Genomic DNA, 20,525 nt, shown 5'->3' with positions numbered 1-20,525 from the left:
TCGGTCATAGAAATGAGGAAGGTGACAAGATTCCTCCAATTTGCTGAGGCAAACAACTTCTTAGTAGCAAACACCTAGTTTAGAAAGAAGGAGAGCCAAACCATAACATACTACAGTGGTGACAGGGCTACCCAAATCAACTGGTGCTTTGTCCAGAGAAAATATCAGAAGAAAGTCATTGATGTTAAGGTGTTACCATCAGAAATCCTGGCTCCTCAACATAGACTGTTAGTATTGGACTGGAGATTGAAAACACACACACACAAAAAAAAAACTCAAAAGGATTGTCAAAGGTTTAGAATAGATCAAGTGGTGAAAACTTCCTTAGAATGAGCGAGAACTGACATGGCCTTAACATTAATAATGAAAGCTGACATGGGGTAGTGAATACAGTCTTTGGAACAGCTTGATGATAGCTGCTGTTATAATGACATTCCCTCCAGTCCTTAATAATATTAGGCAAGTTGTCATCATCATCATCATCATCATCATTTTAGTTCCAGTTTCCCGGGTACTGTTGGCGAGCCTCTTCCATTCTGTCTTATTGAGATACATTCTGTTGTTAATGACGTCCTCCAATGTCCTTCCACGATCTGCAATGTCCACCTTTATGATGTCCATCCAGCGAGTTCTTGGTCTTCCCACAATCTATTTTCTTGCCACATGTTTCTCCAAGTTGACATATACTGGCCTTGTTGGCTCCATCCTCATTACATACCCAAACCACCTTAATCTGGACATACTGACCCGATTTAACCATGATGTCTCAGTCCCAGCTTCCTTCCAAACCACATCATTCCTTAACTTGTCTAGTTTGGTTTTTTTAAATTGTGGACCTAAGGAACTTCATCTCAGATGCGTGCAACCTTGATGAGTCTTTCTTAGTGAGGGTGCAGGTTTCGATACCATAGGTTAAGATTGGTATTAAGTACTGAGTGAACATCACCAGCTTTGATTTTGTTGGTACTTTGGGATCCCAGAGGAGTGTTCATGCTTGCTATTAAAAGTGAGAGCTCTTCTGCACTCTATTTGCCACTTCCTTTGTGGTTAGTGTATCTCGAGATATTACACAGCTGAGGTACTGTATGTAAAGCATTTTTAAAGGTACAGTCAAAGGTTCCACCTTTACAATACAAAAAATAATTTTGTTTAATTAGCAATTAACAAATGTTGGAACATATTTCGTCCTTCTTGGTGGACATCATCAGCCGAAAATATTTGTAAGATAAGTAAAATAGACAAAGACAAATACACATTAAAATACGATTCGGGTTACCAAATATGTCAAGTTAAAATGCATGATAAAATTTGATACAATTGATAAAACAGCCAACATAATCACCAAGAAACAGACCATTCCAGACAATAAATTCAACACACTTATGTGCAATAAGAAATCTGGCAAAAATTCACCTTCACAGAACAGGCATACTTAATGAGTCCCTCTCTGAAAACTTGGAGTTTCATGACCCTATCATAAATCTTTCTGACACCCAACTCAGCACCTCAGATATTAACATCTTGGGAAAAGGCCCTAAGTTTAATTGTCCTACTGCCTTTAAATTAAAAGATGCCATTGCCATTACAGCTGAAGCTGAGAATGCTATACAGAAATTGCCAGTTGATAATCAAACAGAAATTAGATTCAGTATTCATAAATATCTCTCCAACCTAATTGAAATCAATAAATTGACAGCTTCTTTATTCCCTAAAAAGGCCATTGATTCTTTGAAACAGAAAATTGATGAGAAAGATTTGATAGTCACGAGGAGACCTATGTAAAAAAAAAAAAAAAAAAAACTGAAACATTTTTTCAGAAAATTTGCTTAAATTGATTTTTAAAAATCCAACCAATAATATTCACAAGAAATTAAAACAAATACTCAAACAAACATCCTTCATTCTTAGTGAATGCGATTCTCAGAAATTATTATTAATAATCTTGACCATGATGGTCGGGATTGGATCCGTATTGACTTAGTAACAGTAAATATGTTGGGAGATGGTCGTCTAGTCAATACTATTTATTTATTTATTTACCTTTCACCTTAACATCTAGTACATGTTTCGAGAATATTATGCATTCTCTTCCTCAGCTAGTGGATTAAAATTCAGTATACAATAAGACCTGACTAAAATAGGGGGGGCCCCCCATTAAAAATTCAAAACAGTGAGTATTAAAATGTAACACTTAAAAATTTGGGTAGTACAAACATAGAATTAAAATCCCATTTTGTCAAGTACAAAGTAAAAACACAATATAGTAATGTCTAATTAAATACAACGTCTTGTGATGATATGAATTCACAGTGTCCTTGAAGTTGCCTTGCATAGTTCAAAAAAGTTGAGTTAAGAATGAATGAAATTGCATTAAAACTTGAAGTCCTGCCGATACCCACCGTTAATGGGTGTTAAAATGATGTCTATTTAAATTAAAATATTGGACACAGCGTCGTATAATGATGTGAATTTATGGTGTCCTAGGAGTTGCAATACTATCTTGCGTAGTTCAATTGGATTTGTATAAGAATAAATGAAGTTGCGTTAAAACTTGGAGTCCTGCCATTATCTTCGGTTGATGTATTATGCAGCCAGGTTGAAAATAGGTTAAAATGGTCTATAAAAAGGAAATGAAATAGAAATTAACAAAAAGGCTCCGACATGAACGAATGAGAATACAACGGGGTAAAAATATTAAACCTTACCAGTGTGATGATGTAAATATTACGTGTGGCATGCATGTGTTAGATAGATGTGAAGGCACCTGATGTTGCATGGCAACTGGTTACGGAATTACATTGGGTTGCGTGGTGGATGGAAAGAGGGGTGGAAGGAACCGCCCCTGATACTACAGTCATACTTCCCCCCTTACACGCTTGACATCATTTGGCCTCTTACTAGGGTATTGGGTTATCAATTTAAACAACTGATTGTCTTCTGCAATGTGTTCATTTAGGCTGTTCGTATTATCAAATTTTTGCAATTTGTATATTTCTAATTTCTCTAGGGCATTCATTTGTTTGCCTTTGCTTAATGAATGTAATAAAGTCATATCACGTTCAATATTTGTGAAATGATGGTTGCTTTCATGCATGTGTTCACACATTGCAGAGTATCTAGAATGTTTTCGTGCATTGACATGCTCTTTATACCGTACCACCACACTTCTACCTGACTGTCCGACATACTTTTTTCTGCAATCTTGGCACGACAGTTTGTATACTCCTGACTTACTGAACCTACTGTTGGTGTTTACGCTATTCGAATTGAACTATAAATAATAATAATTATTATTATTATTATCTGTCCTAAAGGATGCATGGATATTGTGTTTCCTAAATAGTTTATCCAAACTGTATGATTGTTTATTAATGTAAGTGCATGTAGCGAATTTCTTTTTTTCTTCCTTATTTACAAGTAGAGTGTTAGGTCTGTTCACGACCTTACTCTTTATCCTATTGACATAGCTTTTGGGGTAACCGTTTCTTTTGGCAATATCTTGTATAATGTTTATCTCTTTATTAAAATCATTTCTGTTTAATGGTATTCTTACTGCTCTATTGATGAAGCTGTAAAATGCCGCTTTCTTATGTTCTTCTGGATGGTTCGAGTCTTTCCTAATAACAACATCTGTGTGTGTAGGTTTTCTAAATACTTGGTAAATCAGGTTTTTATTGTCTCTAGTTAATGTTACGTCTAGGTATTTTAGACTTTTATTATCTTCCGACTTGATTGTAAACATTATATGTTTATCAAGGTTGTTTAATTGGTCTAACAGTTCGTTTGGCTTGAGTTCTTGTTCATTAATGATAGCGAACGCGTCATCAACAAACCTTAACAATAAGTCTAATCCTTTTATTTTACTGACTATTTTTAATTTGTACTTGACAAAATGGGATTTTAATTCTATGCTTGTACTATCCAAATTTTTAAGTGTTACATTGTAATACTCATTGTTTTGAATTTTTAATGGGGGCCCCCCCTATTTTAGTCAGGTCTTATTGTATACTGAATTTTAATCCATTAGCTGAGGAAGAGAATGCATAATATTCTCGAAACATGTACTAGATGTTAAGGTGTAAGGTAAACATATTTACTGTCTCAGAAATTAATCAACATGAACGCCAGTATTCCTACAACCAAAGCATTGCCCAAGGTCTATAAAAACAGACATTCCTGTAAGACCCATAGTTAACTATAGGAACAGCCTGTCTTACAGACTTACAAATTTATTCACAAATTTTTTTAAAAATTACCAATTTGAGAAATTGTATAGAATTTTGGAGAAATCATCAAAATGCATGGATACATCCACATGACTAATGTTCGTGTGTTACCGAGAGTTTTCATTGTGTGTAAATTGTGTGCTAATAGTTCTTTGTTAGTTATGTCACTACATAAATTAAGTCTTGAAGAATAGGTTTTTATGTATGACACATGTGACTAAAATTTGGTGTCTTGATCATCCTGTCTTCCAGTACATGAGAAATCAGATAGTCAGTCTAGTTGGGTTCATCCTTGAGATATGTCTGTGAAAGTTTAGACACCTCATTCTGGTCACGTCTGTGATAATTTTTAGCATAATTTTACAGCTTCTGGTTGGGTCCGCTTCTGTACCCGTCATCTACTTTGACTAGTCCTAGAATCTTTTTCAGGATCTTTCTCTCCAGGATCTCCAGTTTGGCTGTCAGTCCTTCTCAATTAAGATCAGACACTGGGTAATAAACAGGGCTTCTGGGTACATAACTGCAAGGTAGTGTCTTAATTTGGTATTGCATTAGACACACCTCTTGTTGTAATTGTTCTTAATCAGTTGGTATGCCAGCTATACTGTGTTAGTCCAGGTTATTAGCACTGCCCCTTCTGAGAGATTAGGATTCAGTCATTCTCTCAGATACTTTAATAAGTTAACTTTCTCAATATATACTTCTTCTTCTTCTTTTTTTCCTACCGTTTTTCCCACACCTGTGGGGTTGCGGGTGCAAACTGCGTCACACATGTGGATTTGGCCCTGTTTTACGGCCTGATGCCCTTCCTGATGCCAACTCTATATATAGAGGGATGTAATCACTATTGCATGTTTCTGTGGTGGTTGGTAGTGTGGTATGTTGTTTGAATATGAAGAGGAGAGTGTTGGGACAGACACAAACCCTCAGTCCCCGAGCCAGAAGAATTAATCAGAAGCGATTAAAATCCCCAACTCGGCCGGGAATCGAGCCCGGGACCCTCTAAACTGAAGGCCAGTATGCTGACCATTCAGCCAATGAGTCGGACCTTTCTCAATATATATTCTATATTATTATTAACTTCATTGGCCACACTGGACCACTTGAGTCATTCCACATTTGCGTTCTCTTTGAAGGTTGTACTGTTTGGTTCTTGTGATCTGTTGAGTACTTTTTCTTTCATTAATTTGGTAGTAATTTTCTCAATTCGTGTGAAATCACTATAGCCCTTCTGTCAACCTAAACCTTAGTTGCCCTTCTGTGTCCCATTTCTGCTGAAAATTTCTGAGTCTTAAGAAGGGTGTTAATTTTATTTTTGTTCTCTGCATCTGCTATAGAGCAGGTTATAAATTTCATTTTTTTGGCTGTATTGAAGATCTACTTGTGATACAAATTCTTATAATTTTGTTAAATACCACCTGTTCAATACAATAAAAATGTAATAAAAATTTACATATTTATTAAGTTGTTGATATGGTACATGTTTCGCTCCTTTTTTTGTGAGCATCATCAGCCAATTATCATTTACTTAATGTTATATAAGATCATGAATCTATTTTATTGGATTAAATTATGCTTGTAAACCTGGTTGACAAATCTTATAATATTTTACAAGTCATATAACAATAAAATTATGTCTAAGTTAAAACATATTTGTCTAAAATCCATCTAAGTCTAACATTTTACTGACGAAACTCATCAGGTGAACATCCTATAAAATTATTTTTAAAAAAACCTTTTAAGATCTGGGTAATTGTATTCATTCGATGTTGCTTGACTTGTATTATTGTCATTGAAACTTTGTTAACTATATTAACAATTTTCTACAGTTGATAATTGCCTATGTTATGAACATTTAACTTGTTCTCAATGTTGCTGGAGTAACATTTGTACAAAATGTATTGGCGTTAATTTTATGTTGTCAATACGAGAATATTGTTCATGAACAAACTTGTTGGTGAATAAACACTTTCTAATGTGAGGTAGAATTTGAATGGTTCTCGTATGTTCCAAATTGGGCTTGTTGGTATATTTTTCTTTCTGCTGCGTAATTGTCTAGTGTTATTCCTAGCCTCTTGAGAACTCAATTGAGGCAATTATCAACTGTAGAAAATTGTTAATATAGTTAACGAAGTTTCAACGACAATCATACAAGTCAAGCAACACTGAATCAATACAATTACCCAGATCTCAAAAGGTTTTCTAAAATAATTTTAAAGGATCAATCAATCAATCAATCAATCAATCAATCAATCAATCAATCAATCAATCAATACTGATCTGCATTTAGGGCAGTCACCCAGGTGGCAGATTCCCTATCTGTTGCTTTCCTAGCCTTTTCCGAAATGATTTCAAAGAAATTGGAAATTTATTGAACATCTCCCTTGGTAAGTTATTCCAATCCCTAACTCCCCTTCCTATAAATGAATATTTGCCCCAGTATGTACTCTTGAATTCCAACTTTATCTTCATATTGTGATCTTTCCTACTTTTATAAACGCCATTCAAACTTATTCGTCTACTAATGTCATTCCACGCCATCTCTCCACTGACAGCTCGCAACATACCACTTAGTTTAGTAGCTCTTCTTCTTTCTCTCAATTCTCCCCAACCCAAACATTGCAACATTTTTGTAACGCTACTCTTTTGTCGGAAATCACCCAGAACAAATCGAGCTGCTTTTCTTTGGATTTTTTCCAGTTCTTGAATTAGGTAATCCTGGTGAGGGTCCCATACACTGGAACCATACTCTAGTTGGGGTCTTACCAGAGACTTATATGCACTCTCCTTTACATCCTTACTACACCCCTAAACACCCTCATAACCATGTGCAGAGATCTGTACCCTTTATTTACAATCCCATTTATGTGATTACCCCAATGAAGATCTTTCCTTATATTAACACCTAGATACTTACAATGATCCTCAAAACGAACTTTCACCCCATCAATGCAGTAATTAAAACTGAGAGGACTTTTCCTATTTGTGAAACTCACAACCTGACTTTTAACCCCGTTTATCAACATACCATTGCCTGCTGTCCATCTCACAACATTTTCGAGGTCACGTTGCAGTTGCTCACAATCTTGTAACTTATTTATCACTCTATAGAGAATAACATCATCCGCAAAAAGCCTTACCTCCGATTCCACTCCTTTACTCATATCATTTATATATATAAGAAAACTTAAAGGTCCGATAATACTGCCTTGAGGAATTCCCCTCTTAATTATTACAGGGTCAGATAAAGCTTCACCTACTCTAATTCTCTGAGATCTATTTTCTAGAAATATAGCAATCCATTCAGTCACTCTTTTGTCTAGTCCAATTGCACTCATTTTTGCCAGTAGTCTCCCATGATCCACCCTATCAAATGCTTTAGACAGGTAATCGCGATACAGTCCATTTGACCTCCAGAATCCAAGATATCTGCTATATCTTGCTGGAATCCTACAAGTTGAGCTTCAGTGGAATAACCTTTCCTAAAACCGAATTGCCTTCTATTGAACCAGTTATTAATTTCACAAACATGTCTAATATAATCAGAAAGAATGCCTTCCCAAAGCTTACATACAATGCATGTCAAACTTACTGGCCTGTAATTTTCAGCTTTATGTCTATCACCCTTTCCTTTATACACAGGGGCTACTATAGCAACTCTCCATTCATCTGGTATAGCTCCTCCGACCAAACAATAATCAAATAAGTACTTCAGATATGGTACTATATCCCAACCCATTGTCTTTAGTATATCCCCAGAAATCTGATCATTTCCAGCCGCTTTTCTAGTTTTCAACTTTTGTATCTTATTGTAAATGTCATTGTTATCATATGTAAATTTTATTACTTCTTTGGCCTTAGTCTCCTCCTCTATCTCGACATTATCTTTGTAACCAACAATCTTTACATACTGCTGACTGAATACTTCTGCCTTTTGAAGATCCTCACATACACACTCCCCTTGTTCATTAATTATTCCTGGAATGTCCTTCTTGGAACCTGTTTCTGCCTTAAAATACCTGTACATACCCTTCCATTTTTCACTAAAATTCGTATGACTGCCAATTATGCTTGCCATCATGTTATCCTTAGCTGCCTTCTTTGCTAGTTTCAATTTTCTAGTAAGTTCCTTCAATTTCTCCTTACTTCCACAGCCATTTCTAACTCTATTTCTTTCCAGTCTGCACCTCCTTCTTAGTCTCTTTATTTCTCTATTATAATAAGGTGGGTCTTTACCATTCCTTACCACCCTTAATGGTACAAACCTGTTTTCGCATTCCTCAACAATTTCTTTAAACCCATCCCAGAGTCTGTTTACATTTTTATTTACCGTTTTCCACCGATCATAGTTACTTTTTAGAAACTGCCTCTTGCCTGCTTTATCAGCCATATGGTACTGCCTAACAGTCCTACTTTTAAGACCTTCCTTTCTATCACATTTATTTTTAACTACCACAAAAACAGCTTCATGATCACTAATACCATCTATTACTTCAGTTTCCCTATAGAGCTCATCTGGTTTTATCAGCACGACATCCAGGATATTTTTCCCTCTGGTTGGTACCATCACTTTCTGAATCAGCTGTCCTTCCCATATTAACTTATTTGCCATTTGTTGGTCATGCTTCCTGTCGTTCGCATTTCCTTCCCATTTGACATCTGGCAAATTCAGATCTCCCGCTACAATCACATTTCTTTCCATGTCGTTTCCCACATAGCTGATTATCCTATCAAATAATTCCGAATCTGCGTCAGTGCTACCCTTTCCCGATCTGTACACTCCAAATATATCAAGTTGCCTATTATCTTTAGAAATGAGCCTTACACCTAGAATTTCATGTGTCTCATCTTTAACTTTTTCGTAGCTTACAAATTCTTCTTTCACCAGAATGAACACTCCCCCTCCCACCCTTCTTATCGTATCTCTACGATACACACTCCAGTATACAATAATAAAGTTTTATTATGAATCCACCTGTTCAATACATTAAAATGTTGTTACATTTAAAATAACTTCATTAGTTAAAAAGTTATATATGGGACATGTTTCGCTCCCTTATAGAGCATCATCAGCCAAATCTGAATCTCAAATAATTGTTATTTACATAAATGAAGACTTAAGAACTATTAGAACATTTTTGACAAACTTAAAACTTAATCTATTAGAAAATCATAAAATATAAAATCTTTGTATACATGGCTTAATTACATGTGCTTAATAGGAAGATACATTAAAATTATGGAAGAGAGAGTACTAAAATATAAAATAAATAATATATATATCATGTCCAAAATCCTAGAAAGACGTGAAGATCAATCTTAGGAGCTAAATTTGAGGATTTTCTTAGCAATGAGATCTGGTAAAATTATTTATCCCTTGTGGATAAGAGTCTATAAAGATTCAAATTTATCATCAATTTGATGATTGAACTTATAACAGGATAAATGTTGGTCTTCAAGAAATTTAAATGCTTGTTGTCATGTGACCTCGGCGAATGCTGTTGAAAAGATATGTTCTTATAGATGTCAATGACCGTTCGTTGAACTAATAGGATTTGATAAGGATGATTGAAAGGGACGTAAATCAACGTTTGTATTGAAAGCTGCTGCTTGGTTTATCTGGTTTAATGTCTGTAACAAGAAAAGGAATCTTGTAAGTAATCGGAATTTGTGTTGCTAGTTAAGAGTGTTATTTTAAATGTAACAACATTTTAATGTATTGAACAGGTGGATTCATAATAAAACTTTATTATTGTATATCAACAGTTTTCAATACGGATTAAAACATGAGATTAGTCACTTGCAACACACTCCAGTGCCGTGAGAAAATTTCTGCATCCATTATATCATTTCTCAGCCATGATTCAACTCCTATTACAATATCTGGTAAATATATATCTATTAAATTACTTAATTCTATTCCTTTCCTTACAATACTTCTACAGTTCAACACTAACAATTTTATGTCATCCCTACTTGATTTCCAGTTCCCTATTCCCTTATCACCGTTCCCTAGGCCATCCCGTTTCCCTGAATGTACCTCCCTATTCATCATCATCGGTTTGCCCTTCCAGCGAGCCGGGTAGGGTGTTCGAAAACGAGCGTCTTCCAAAGTTGCCTATTCAAAAACATATCGTTGTCCAAGACAGATTCCCAATTCCATCCTCTTCTCTCCACGTCTTCCCTCAGTTGGTCCATCCATCTTCTTCTTGGTCTTCCAGCTGGTCTTCTACCTGTTATTCTCTTTTCCAAATAAGCACATGGTAACCTTGTGCTATTCATTCGTTTAACATGCCCAAACCATTTAAGTCTAGATGACCTAAGTCTTTCCTCCATCGATTCATTTAGACCTAGGTTAGATCGGATCTCATCATTTTTCACATGATCAAGTCGGGTCTTGTGGAGGGCAGTTCTAAGAAATTTCATTTCACAGGCTTGAATCCTACTATAATCCTTTGATGTTAGTGTGCAGGTTTCCAGAGAATATGTAAGGATAGGAATGAAATATGACTTGTACAGGGTCATTTTTGTTCTTTGTGGGACTTTCTGATCCCATAGTAGGTGTCTAACGATGCTGTAAAAGTTAGAGCCTTTGGTTACTCTGTTTGTTATTTCTCTCTCGGCTCTGTTATTACTAGCGATTACGCTTCCTAAATAACTGAATTGGTGTACTACTTCAACTTGGTGGTCCTGTATTTTTATGTTGCATTCTGTATAATGTCTGCTGATTTTTAATGCTACTGTTTTTGATGGGTTCAATTTCACTCCATAGTCATCAAACTTCTTACACCATGCATTCAGATTATTTTGCACTCCCTCCTCTCCATATTACCCTTCCAAACAAATTTCCTAACTTATACGTACCACTGCAGTTTAAATGAAGGCCATATGATGTTCACCAGATGAGTTTTGTCAATAAAATGTTAAACTTAGATAGATTTTAGACAAATATGTTTTAATTTAAAGACATAATTTTATTGTTATATGACTTGTAAAATATTATAAGATTTGTCAACCAGTTTTACAAGCATAATTTAATCCAATAGAATAGATTCATGATCTTATATAACCTTAAGTAAATGATAATTGGCCGATGATGCTCACGAAAAAGGAGCGAAACATCTACCATACCAACAACTTAATAAATATGTAAGTTTTTATTATGTTTTCATTGTATTGAATAGGTGGTATTTAACAAAATGATACGAATTTGTATCTGCTATAGAGTCCAACTACTTTTGAGATCTTGCTGAATTTTGTGGATCCATTGTCCTCCTGTCTTCTTTCCAAGATTTCTCATCACTAATTGTTGTAAAATTGAGTTTCCTGGCAGTTGCAACATGTGAAAGAAATACAAGATTCTTTTCTTCATTGTGTTGGTGATTGGATCAATCTCTCTATAGACAGTTTCATTAAGGATTCTCCAGACTGCTTTGACCTGGTATATTTTATTTATGCAAGTTCTAATGATCCTTCTTTCAGTTTTGAGGAGCTGATCAGTTCTTTTGTTTTCAATTTGGAACAGGGTTTCACAAATGTAAGTGGCTTCCAGGAGAGTTATGGTTTTATAGTGTTGGATCTTAGTGTCTATTGACAGGCATTTCTTATTATACATTGACCAGGTAAGTAATTGGGCCGTTTTCACTTTGTTTGTTCTACTTATCCATGCATTTTGATGATTTCTCCAAGATATTTAAACTGTAATATTACATTAATTTTTTGATCATTTATGAAGAATTTATTTTCACAAATGAAAATTATATATATACTTTATATATTATAAGTAATTATTTAAACATTCCAGAAAGAATTTTATGTTTATGCATATTATTTGCTTTCCAGCAGTAAAGACACGTGATTTTCTTTCCAGGTATTCTGCACTTAACAGGACATCACAATCAGTCCCTCGTGGATGTATTGTACTGTCTTGTGGATCTGTCTCAAGGTTCTGTCTACATTGGAGGAACAGAAGTTTCAAGAGTCCCTGTTGAGAAACTACATGCCAGTATTGCACTAATACCTTACAACCCTGTGTTGTTCTCTGGATCTGTCAGGTGAGTTTTCTTTTGTCATCAGATAGCTAGAAAAGGAGAATGTAACATACCTTAATTACAAAAACCTTGTGACTGTATGGACAAATTCACAAAATGAAAATTTTGTACAAAGGGGAAAAGGAAAAAGATGATCTGAACTCATATTGTGGAATCATGTTGGAGAACATTATTTATAAAATTTACTCAAAAAATTTTAACCGATAGGCTAATTGCAGAAACAGAGAATGTGATATCTGATGAACAATCTGGCTTTCAAAAGAACATAAAATCTTACATATAATAGCACTCTTACTGGAAAACGTAAAGGGAATCCTAAAACAACGCACAAGGAAGCTCTTAGTCCCACTTCCTGATATGGTGTCAGGGATGGGGTGAGATGAAATTAGATGGCATGTTTTACGGCCCTTCTTGTTGCAAACCTCACTTGATGAGCCAATGAAGATGAAATGAACGGCAGTGAATGAAATTGGGTAAGGAGGTGGAAGGAATCAACTGTGGCGTATGAATAAGGAACTGTCCCGTCATTTGCCTGGAAAACCATGGTAAACCATTCTCAGGACAGCCAACGGGGGGGTTCAAATCCACTCTGCTCCCAAATGCGAGTTAACACATGTGGCCACTCTACTCATAAGGCATATACTGTTACAAATAAAACAATGTCTATTTTATTGATGTAATTTAATTCTAGGATGACCTGATTTACACACACACAATTATTATATTCAACCATGAATGACCACACTCTGCTAATTGCTGTCTATTAACAAAGTCTCTGTCCTCCTCACACTAGGTATTCCAGCTCACTGGTATTACCTACAATGAGCTATAACTCTGATGGACAACCCACCTTTCACTTTCACTCCTGCATGCTCAGTCACTTCATACACAACAGCTGCTGGTACCCAGGCTCAATCACAGAGCTACTGGCCACCACAATACACGGCAACTCTTCCTTGGCTCGACTCCAGAGAAAGTCCACCATTCACACAGTAGTCTGAACTACAACACAGTAATCCACTCAGTCCATGACGATACTCGGACACCGACTCTAGTGGGACAATGACGACAGCCAGCACTACTGCCACCCCAATCCAACTACTACACTACTGCCTGACTCTTAATGTCTATCCTCCTCTTTCATATCCTGATGATAAAGCAGTGCAACTAGAGACGGAAGTTTCTTGTTTCCCATTCTACAAGGCCCACAAGGAAACCCAATGAAAGCACAATACAGGGAGAGGGCCAGCCATGCCCTCCAAGCCAGCTTGGAGTTTCCCAATCTGACTCGCTAAACCCTTCCAGGAAGTACCGAAGGGGACTGCGACAGGGCTAGCACATAATATATTTAATGCCATAAATTATTATGATATTGAATAAGTCATCCTTAGTGGTGACAATATTATTTTTACCACTTGGAGCTCATCTAATTTTTGCAAGTTACTTTACGTCGCACCGACACAGACAAGTCTTATGGCGACAATGGGACAGGAAGGGGCTAGGAGTGGGAAGGAAGAGGCTGTGGCCTTAATTAAGGTACAGCCCCAGCATTTGCCTGGTGTGAAAGTGGGAAACCATGGAAAACCATCTTCAGGGCTGCCGACAGTGGGGTTCGAACCCACTATCTCCCGAATACGCTCATCTAATTTAGATTTGTTAGGAAACCATTCATAATTCAAATGTTTTGTATAACACTAGTGTTAGAATTCAGTGTATTGAACTATTTTTATAAATTAAGACTGTAATAGAATATACATGGTTGTAAATACTCTGACAGAGTTCACAGATTGATGGATTGATTCTGTCCTTACATGCAAAATAAATTAGTGATCCAATTCATCCCTCCTTGTGAGCTGAAACTGACCAACAACTTAATTTAAATAATAGGTGAAATTTTTAACAAAATATAACATAATTTGTGGATGTAACATCATCAAAGTTAAATAGTAAAAATTTCAAATTTACATTGCCAACTGCAGTGAATGGATTTTTTTTTCTTTTTTTTTTTTAAGAGTTTCACCCCAGTTTATGGTATACTGTGGCAGATTATTATTAGGGTCCTGTAAAAAAAAAAAAAAAAGTTACTACACAAATAGGTAGCGTGTTTTACTATCCGCTGAATTTATTGAACTACTAAGTACTGTTAATTACGAGTTCACTCGCATTTGAGTTTTCCACTCGACACAGTTTTTACTCATGACTGTAACATACTCTAACACACACTTGAATCATAGTGCACTAAAAACCTGTTCTCCACATGGCTTCGAACACCACAGTGTCCTTCCAAAACAGTTCACAACTAGCAAGCTCCGTTGAACTCTGCGGAGCCACCTGACCTACTCACTACCCAATGAATGACACGTCATGGACCCGCAACCCTCTCATACTACTTACTTTCACTTGCAATGGACACACTTAGGGCTGACTCACTTGAGATCAACTCCAGACTGACTTGTGTGCACCATTTTCACTCTTTATAAAGTCTCGCAAGATTCTAGTAGTTCCTACTTCCAGATCATTCTCAGGCCTCAACAATTCACCGGTTCCATTGTTTTGTTCACTACTGGCCCCATCCACACTGTCATAAACGCACCGCAGTTATCATCTCTCATTGGCGTTATTGCCTGCACTCGGCCTTGTTTGTCACAATGGCAGTCATACAAATTTTAGTGAAAAATGGAAGAGTTTGTATAGGTACCTTAAGGCAGAAACAGGTTCCAAGAAGGACATTCCATGAATCATTAATGAACAAGGGAAGTGTGTATGCAAGGATCTTCAAAAGGCAGAAGTATTAAGTCAGCAGTATGTAAAGATTGTTGGTTACAAGGATAATGTCCAGATAGAGGAGGTGACTAATACTAAAGAAGTATTAAAATGTACCTATGACAACAATGAAATTGACAGTAAGATACAAAAGTTGATAACAAGAAAAGCAGCTGGAATTAATAAGGTTTCAGGGGATATGCTAAAGACAGTGGGTTGGGATATAGTAACACATCTGAAGTACTTATTTGATTATTGTTTGCATGAAGAAGCTATACAAAATGAATGAAGAGTTGCTATAGTAGCCCCTGTATATAAAGGAAAGGGTGATAGACATAAAGCTGAAACTTACAGGCCAGTCAGTTTGACATGCATTGCATGTAAGCTTTGGGAAAGCATTCTTTCTGATTATATTAGACATGTTTGCAACATTAATAACTGGTTTGACAGAAGGCAGTTTGGGTTTAGAAAAGGCTATTCCACTGAAGCTTAACTTGTAGGATTCCAGCAAGATATAGCAGATATCCTGGATTCAGGAGGTCAAACGGACTGTACTGCGATTGACCTATCTAAGGCATTTGACAGGGTGGATTATGGGAGACAACTGGCAAAAATTAGTGCAGTTGGACTTGACAAAAGAATGACTGAATGGGTGGCTATTCTTCTAGAAAATAGAACTCAGAGAATTAGAGTAGGCGAAGCTTTATCGGTCCCTGTAATAATAAAGAGAGGAATTTCTCAAGGCAGTATTATTGGACCTTTATGTTTTCTTATATATATATATATATATATCAATGATATGTGTAAAGACGTAGAATCAGAGATAAGGCTTTTTGCAGATGATGTTATTCTGTACAGAGTAATAAATAAATTACAAGATTGCGAGCAACTGCAAAATGACCTCGATAATGTTGTGAGATGGACAGTAGGCAATGGTATGATGATAAACAGGGTTAAAAGTCAGGTTGTGAGCAGTGTTACCAACTTAGCAGATTTTCCGCTAAATTTGGTGGAATTAGAAGACTGTCGGCGGAGAAATATACCATTTAGCGGACAGTGGATTTTTTAGCGGAATTCTAGATTTATTATAGCGGAATTTAGCATTTTATCCATTTTACTTTTTATAATTTGTTCTCCAGTCTGTCTCTGAGCTATTCCGTATTTCTTGTCAGGAGCTAGCAGTCACACGAGGAAAACATGTTATTTGATTTGATGTTATGAGATCGTAGTAGCCCTATCATAAATTTGTACTGTGTGGGGAGGTGACGAGTGATGACAGATAATGAAACTGTGAGAGGGTAGCATTTATATTTATGCTATGAAGGAAGACTGTTTAATGAATTGGCCTGTTCTGAGTATGGCCTTTAAGGTAGGGGATTCACCTAGTTTGTACCCGGCACTAAAAAGCCTACAAGTTTTAGCTCGCCGACTCGCAGGCAGGAGGTTAATCCCAGTGAAACTCACAGATCAGCTGAGTGCAGACATTTACTTTTATTATTATTATTATTATTATTATTATTATTATTATTATTATTATTATTATTATTATTATTCTTTCTTCTTTCTTCGTTATGCCCATTCATAGAGCACGTTTGAACTTGTTAGTTGGTTTGATGGTTTGTGCCTTCTTATCCTCCCAAAATCTCTTCATGAATGCACTGTGTTGCATCTTGCGTTCTGTCGACCACTTCCTAACAGTTGTCTTTTTTGGTTTCTCCCTAAATTTATGATTGGCTATTATTATTATTATTAATTATTATTAATTATTATTATTATTATTATTATTATTATTATTATTATTATTATTATTATTATTATTATTATTATTATTATTTTATTGATTTTGGCCAGCTGTGGACCACATAAATAACTCCTCTTGGTTTAAATTTTCTTTGGCGCCAGTACTCCTTCAACCACCTGCTTGCTGCTTCTTTCCTTTCAGCCGTCCATTGTTGTTTCTTCTTGGTCGCTGTTTCTGGCTCTAGGAAACCCTTAAATGTGTGTTACTTTCTCTGAAGATGGTTCTATTGTGGATGTCTTGATGTTTGATGTTCATTTCCTGCAAATCTTTCTTCATGTTAACAAACCATTTTTCATAGGAGTTGCCTTTCCTATTGGGCTTATTGAAGTGGTTAAAGATTTTCTTAGCAAGTCTGTCATCAGGCATGCTTGAAATATGTCCAAAAAATTTAACTCTTCTCTTTCGAATGACATCTGAAATTATTATTATTATTATTATTATTATTATTATTATTATTATTATTATTATTATTATTATTATTATTATTATTATTTTAATTAATTAATTAATAATAATAATAATAATAATAATAATAATAATAATAATAATAATAATAATAATAATAATATTTGAGATCGGATTTCTTGGTGGAATTTTAGCGGATTTTAGTAGTATTTAGCGGATCTTGAAAATATAAGTTGGCAACACTGGTTGTGACTTTCACAAATAGGAAAAGTCCTCTCAGTTTTAATTACTGTGTTGATGGGGTGAAAGTTCCTTTTGGGGATCATTGTAAGTACCTAGGTGTTAATATACTGTAAGGAAAGATCTTCATTGGGGTAATCACATAAATATGATTGTGAGGGTAATTAGGGGTTGTAGTAAGGATGTAAAGGAGAAGACATATAAGTCTCTGGTAAGGCCCCAACTAGAGTATGGTTCCAGTGTATGGGACCCTCACCAAGATTACTTGATTCAAGAACTAGAAAAAATCGAAAAGAAAAGCAGCTTGATTTGTTCTGGGTGATTTCCGACAAAAGAGTAGCGTTACAAAAACGTTGCAAGATTTGGCTGGGAAGACTTGGGAGAAAGGAGACGAGCTGCTCGACTAAGTGGTATGTTTTGCAAGAAATCAGCTTCATTTCCCGTATCAAATCCTATTTACAATGAATCATTGTAAGTGGTATGTTCCGCGCTGTCAGTGGACAGATGGCGTGGAATGACATCAGTAGACGAATAAGTTTGAGTGGTGTCTTTAAAAGTAGGAAAGACCACAATATGAAGGTAAAGTTGGAATTCAAGAGGACAAATTGGGGCAAATATTTATTTATAGGAAGGAGAGTTAGAGATTGGAATAACATACCAAGGGAGATGTTCAATAAATTTCCAATTTCTTTGCAATCATTTAAGAAAAGTCTAGGTAAACAACAGATAGGGTATCCACCACTTAGGTAGCTGCTTTAAATGCAGATCAGTGGTAATTGATTGACTGATTGATTGAAACTCAAATGCAAAATTCTACATGGACAATATCAAAAATGGTAAACAACACACCAGATCACTTAAACATAACACAGAATATGCATTTGTTAACTGCTTTATTTTTTTTTTTAAACAGCTATGCATTGCTGACATCACACACATAAGGAAATTTTAAAAATCTGTCTTCTAGAGCATTATATAGGGAAAGAAAAGGACGGAAATAAAACACACAAACACACACTCTCTCTCTCTCTCTCTCTCACACACACACACACACACACACACACACGCACGCATGCACGCACACATGCACACACACACACACACACACACATGTAACTGCAAAGTTGGTAACAGATGTAAGATCAAATAATCCTATCCAAGTAGGTGTTGCTGAAGACACCTTTTCTCAAATACTTAAAAGCTCTCTAATGTGTTAATTTATTTATTTATTTATTTACCTTTTAAAAATAACAGTGGTTTGTGTGATTTGTTGGAAACTTTCTCCATTTATATGGTGTCAAATACTGCATTTTTTTAATTTGTAGAGTTCTCAGTTTGTTTTGAAACTGGTGTAAGTCTGATTAGCAGTGTGTACTTAATTTATTTTAGGACAAAATGTTGTATACATAATGCTTTTTATTTTTATGTTTTACATTCAATAACACAGTGATCCAATTTATGAACTTTGCAAGTATCTGCATTTTCTTGTAAATTCCTAATTACTTCCTCCTTCGAACAGTTGTGGTCATCAGATTAAATTTAAGACCTCTCTTACAACTTTTGCCTTTTGTTTGCAGACAGAATATGGATCCTGATGGACAGTACACTGACAGCGAATTACAAGAGGGTCTAGAGAAAGTTGCTCTCTGGGATGTGGTGAAAAAGTTGCCTGGTAAACTTGACAGCAAGATGGAACATCTTGCAAACAAATTATCAGAGCTTGAGCATCATCTAATTTATGTTGCACGTGCCATTCTTAAGGATCCTAAGGTAATACAGACCTCATTATAGCATTATAGAGTAGTCAGAATTAAACCATGACCATTACCATCAAATTAGTGTAATGAACCTACTTCTAATGTGCACAGTTTTAAACATGATTTGTCATCCTCGCTGTCATAACTTTTATAATTTCACTTTATCCAGATGCAGCTAGCTTGAGGCAAATATGGTTGCCCCATAATCTTACTCTTTCCATGCCTCATTCTATCCATCTCATCCCTTACTGTGTTATAGTTCTTGTCCAGTTAACTTATGCTGTTCTTAACCTCATCCATCTGTCTTTAAAACAAAAATTACTACACAACTAAATAGAATGTTTTCCTATTCACTGAATTTATTGAAATACTATTTACTGTTAATTACAAGTTCACTCAGTTTGATGCTTGCTGGTTGGCCTTCTCTGTTTACTGCCATGACCACCATCTAGGTTTCGCTGACCTCGAGGTTGAACTCCTAAAATTTGGCCTACCGTATATCTAGTCTTGTCTCTACTTCATCTTCTGTTTCTTCCCAAATATGATAGCAGAGGCAACTGCGTTGAATTCACCTGATATTTCCTTATTGCTCTTCATTATTTCATCCATAACTGTGATAAACAGCTTTGGGGGCAGTGCACTGCCCTACGCGACTCCACTCTTGATAGTAGACCATGATGAGTGCCCCTCTCTAACACACACACAGCTGCTACAGTCCGTGTACAACATCTGGACTTTCCTTACGTCTCTCTGACACGCACGCAGCCACTACAGTCCTTGTACAACATCTGAACTTTCCTTACAAGTCCTTTAGGCACCTTCCTCTTTTGCAAACACTGCTAGATCTTCTCTCCTGTGACAGATCATATGACTTTTCAGTATGAACCACTGTGGTACATATAAAATAGGAGGTTCCATTTAGAAGTGTTATAGGGAGGTACATTCGGGGAAATGGGGGTGGACTAGGAAGTAGTGATGACAGTACAAGAAACTGGAAATCAGCTAAGGATAGCACAAAGTTGTTAGTGTTAAACTGTAAAGGTAATGTAAGGAAAGGAATAGAATTAAGTAATTTAATTCAAGGGAGAGAGAGAGAGAGAGAGAGAGAGAGAGGAAGGCCTAGAACAAGGTGGACCGGGCGAGTTGGCCGTGTGCGTAGAGGCGCGCGGCTGTGAGCTTGCATCCGGGAGATAGTAGGTTCGAATCCCACTATCGGCAGCCCTGAAAATGGTTTTCCGTGGTTTCCCATTTTCACACCAGGCAAATGCTGGGGCTGTACCTT

At 36.0% G+C, this 20,525-nt stretch overlaps 1 protein-coding gene across 2 annotated transcripts in view; it reads left to right on the top strand.

Annotated features, from left to right (window-relative positions):
- The window catches only part of LOC137502358 (ATP-binding cassette sub-family C member 5-like), a 43,722-nt gene that overhangs the window by 4,465 nt on the left and 18,732 nt on the right, over positions 1-20,525 (top strand). For both annotated transcript variants that reach the window (XR_011018738.1, XM_068229373.1), the window contains exons 2-3: positions 12,097-12,280; positions 19,064-19,256. Coding sequence is in view for 1 of the 2 variants with exons in the window: in XM_068229373.1 (XP_068085474.1) it covers positions 12,097-12,280; positions 19,064-19,256 (377 nt within the window). In the remaining variant the exon portion in view is untranslated. The remainder of the gene's footprint in view (positions 1-12,096; positions 12,281-19,063; positions 19,257-20,525) is intronic.

This window comes from Anabrus simplex, chromosome 1 (genome assembly GCF_040414725.1).
Source record: "Anabrus simplex isolate iqAnaSimp1 chromosome 1, ASM4041472v1, whole genome shotgun sequence".
NCBI classification, from domain to species: domain Eukaryota; kingdom Metazoa; phylum Arthropoda; class Insecta; order Orthoptera; family Tettigoniidae; genus Anabrus; species Anabrus simplex.
Note: the sequence above shows the minus strand (reverse complement) of the source record. Positions and strands in the feature narration are given on the sequence as shown.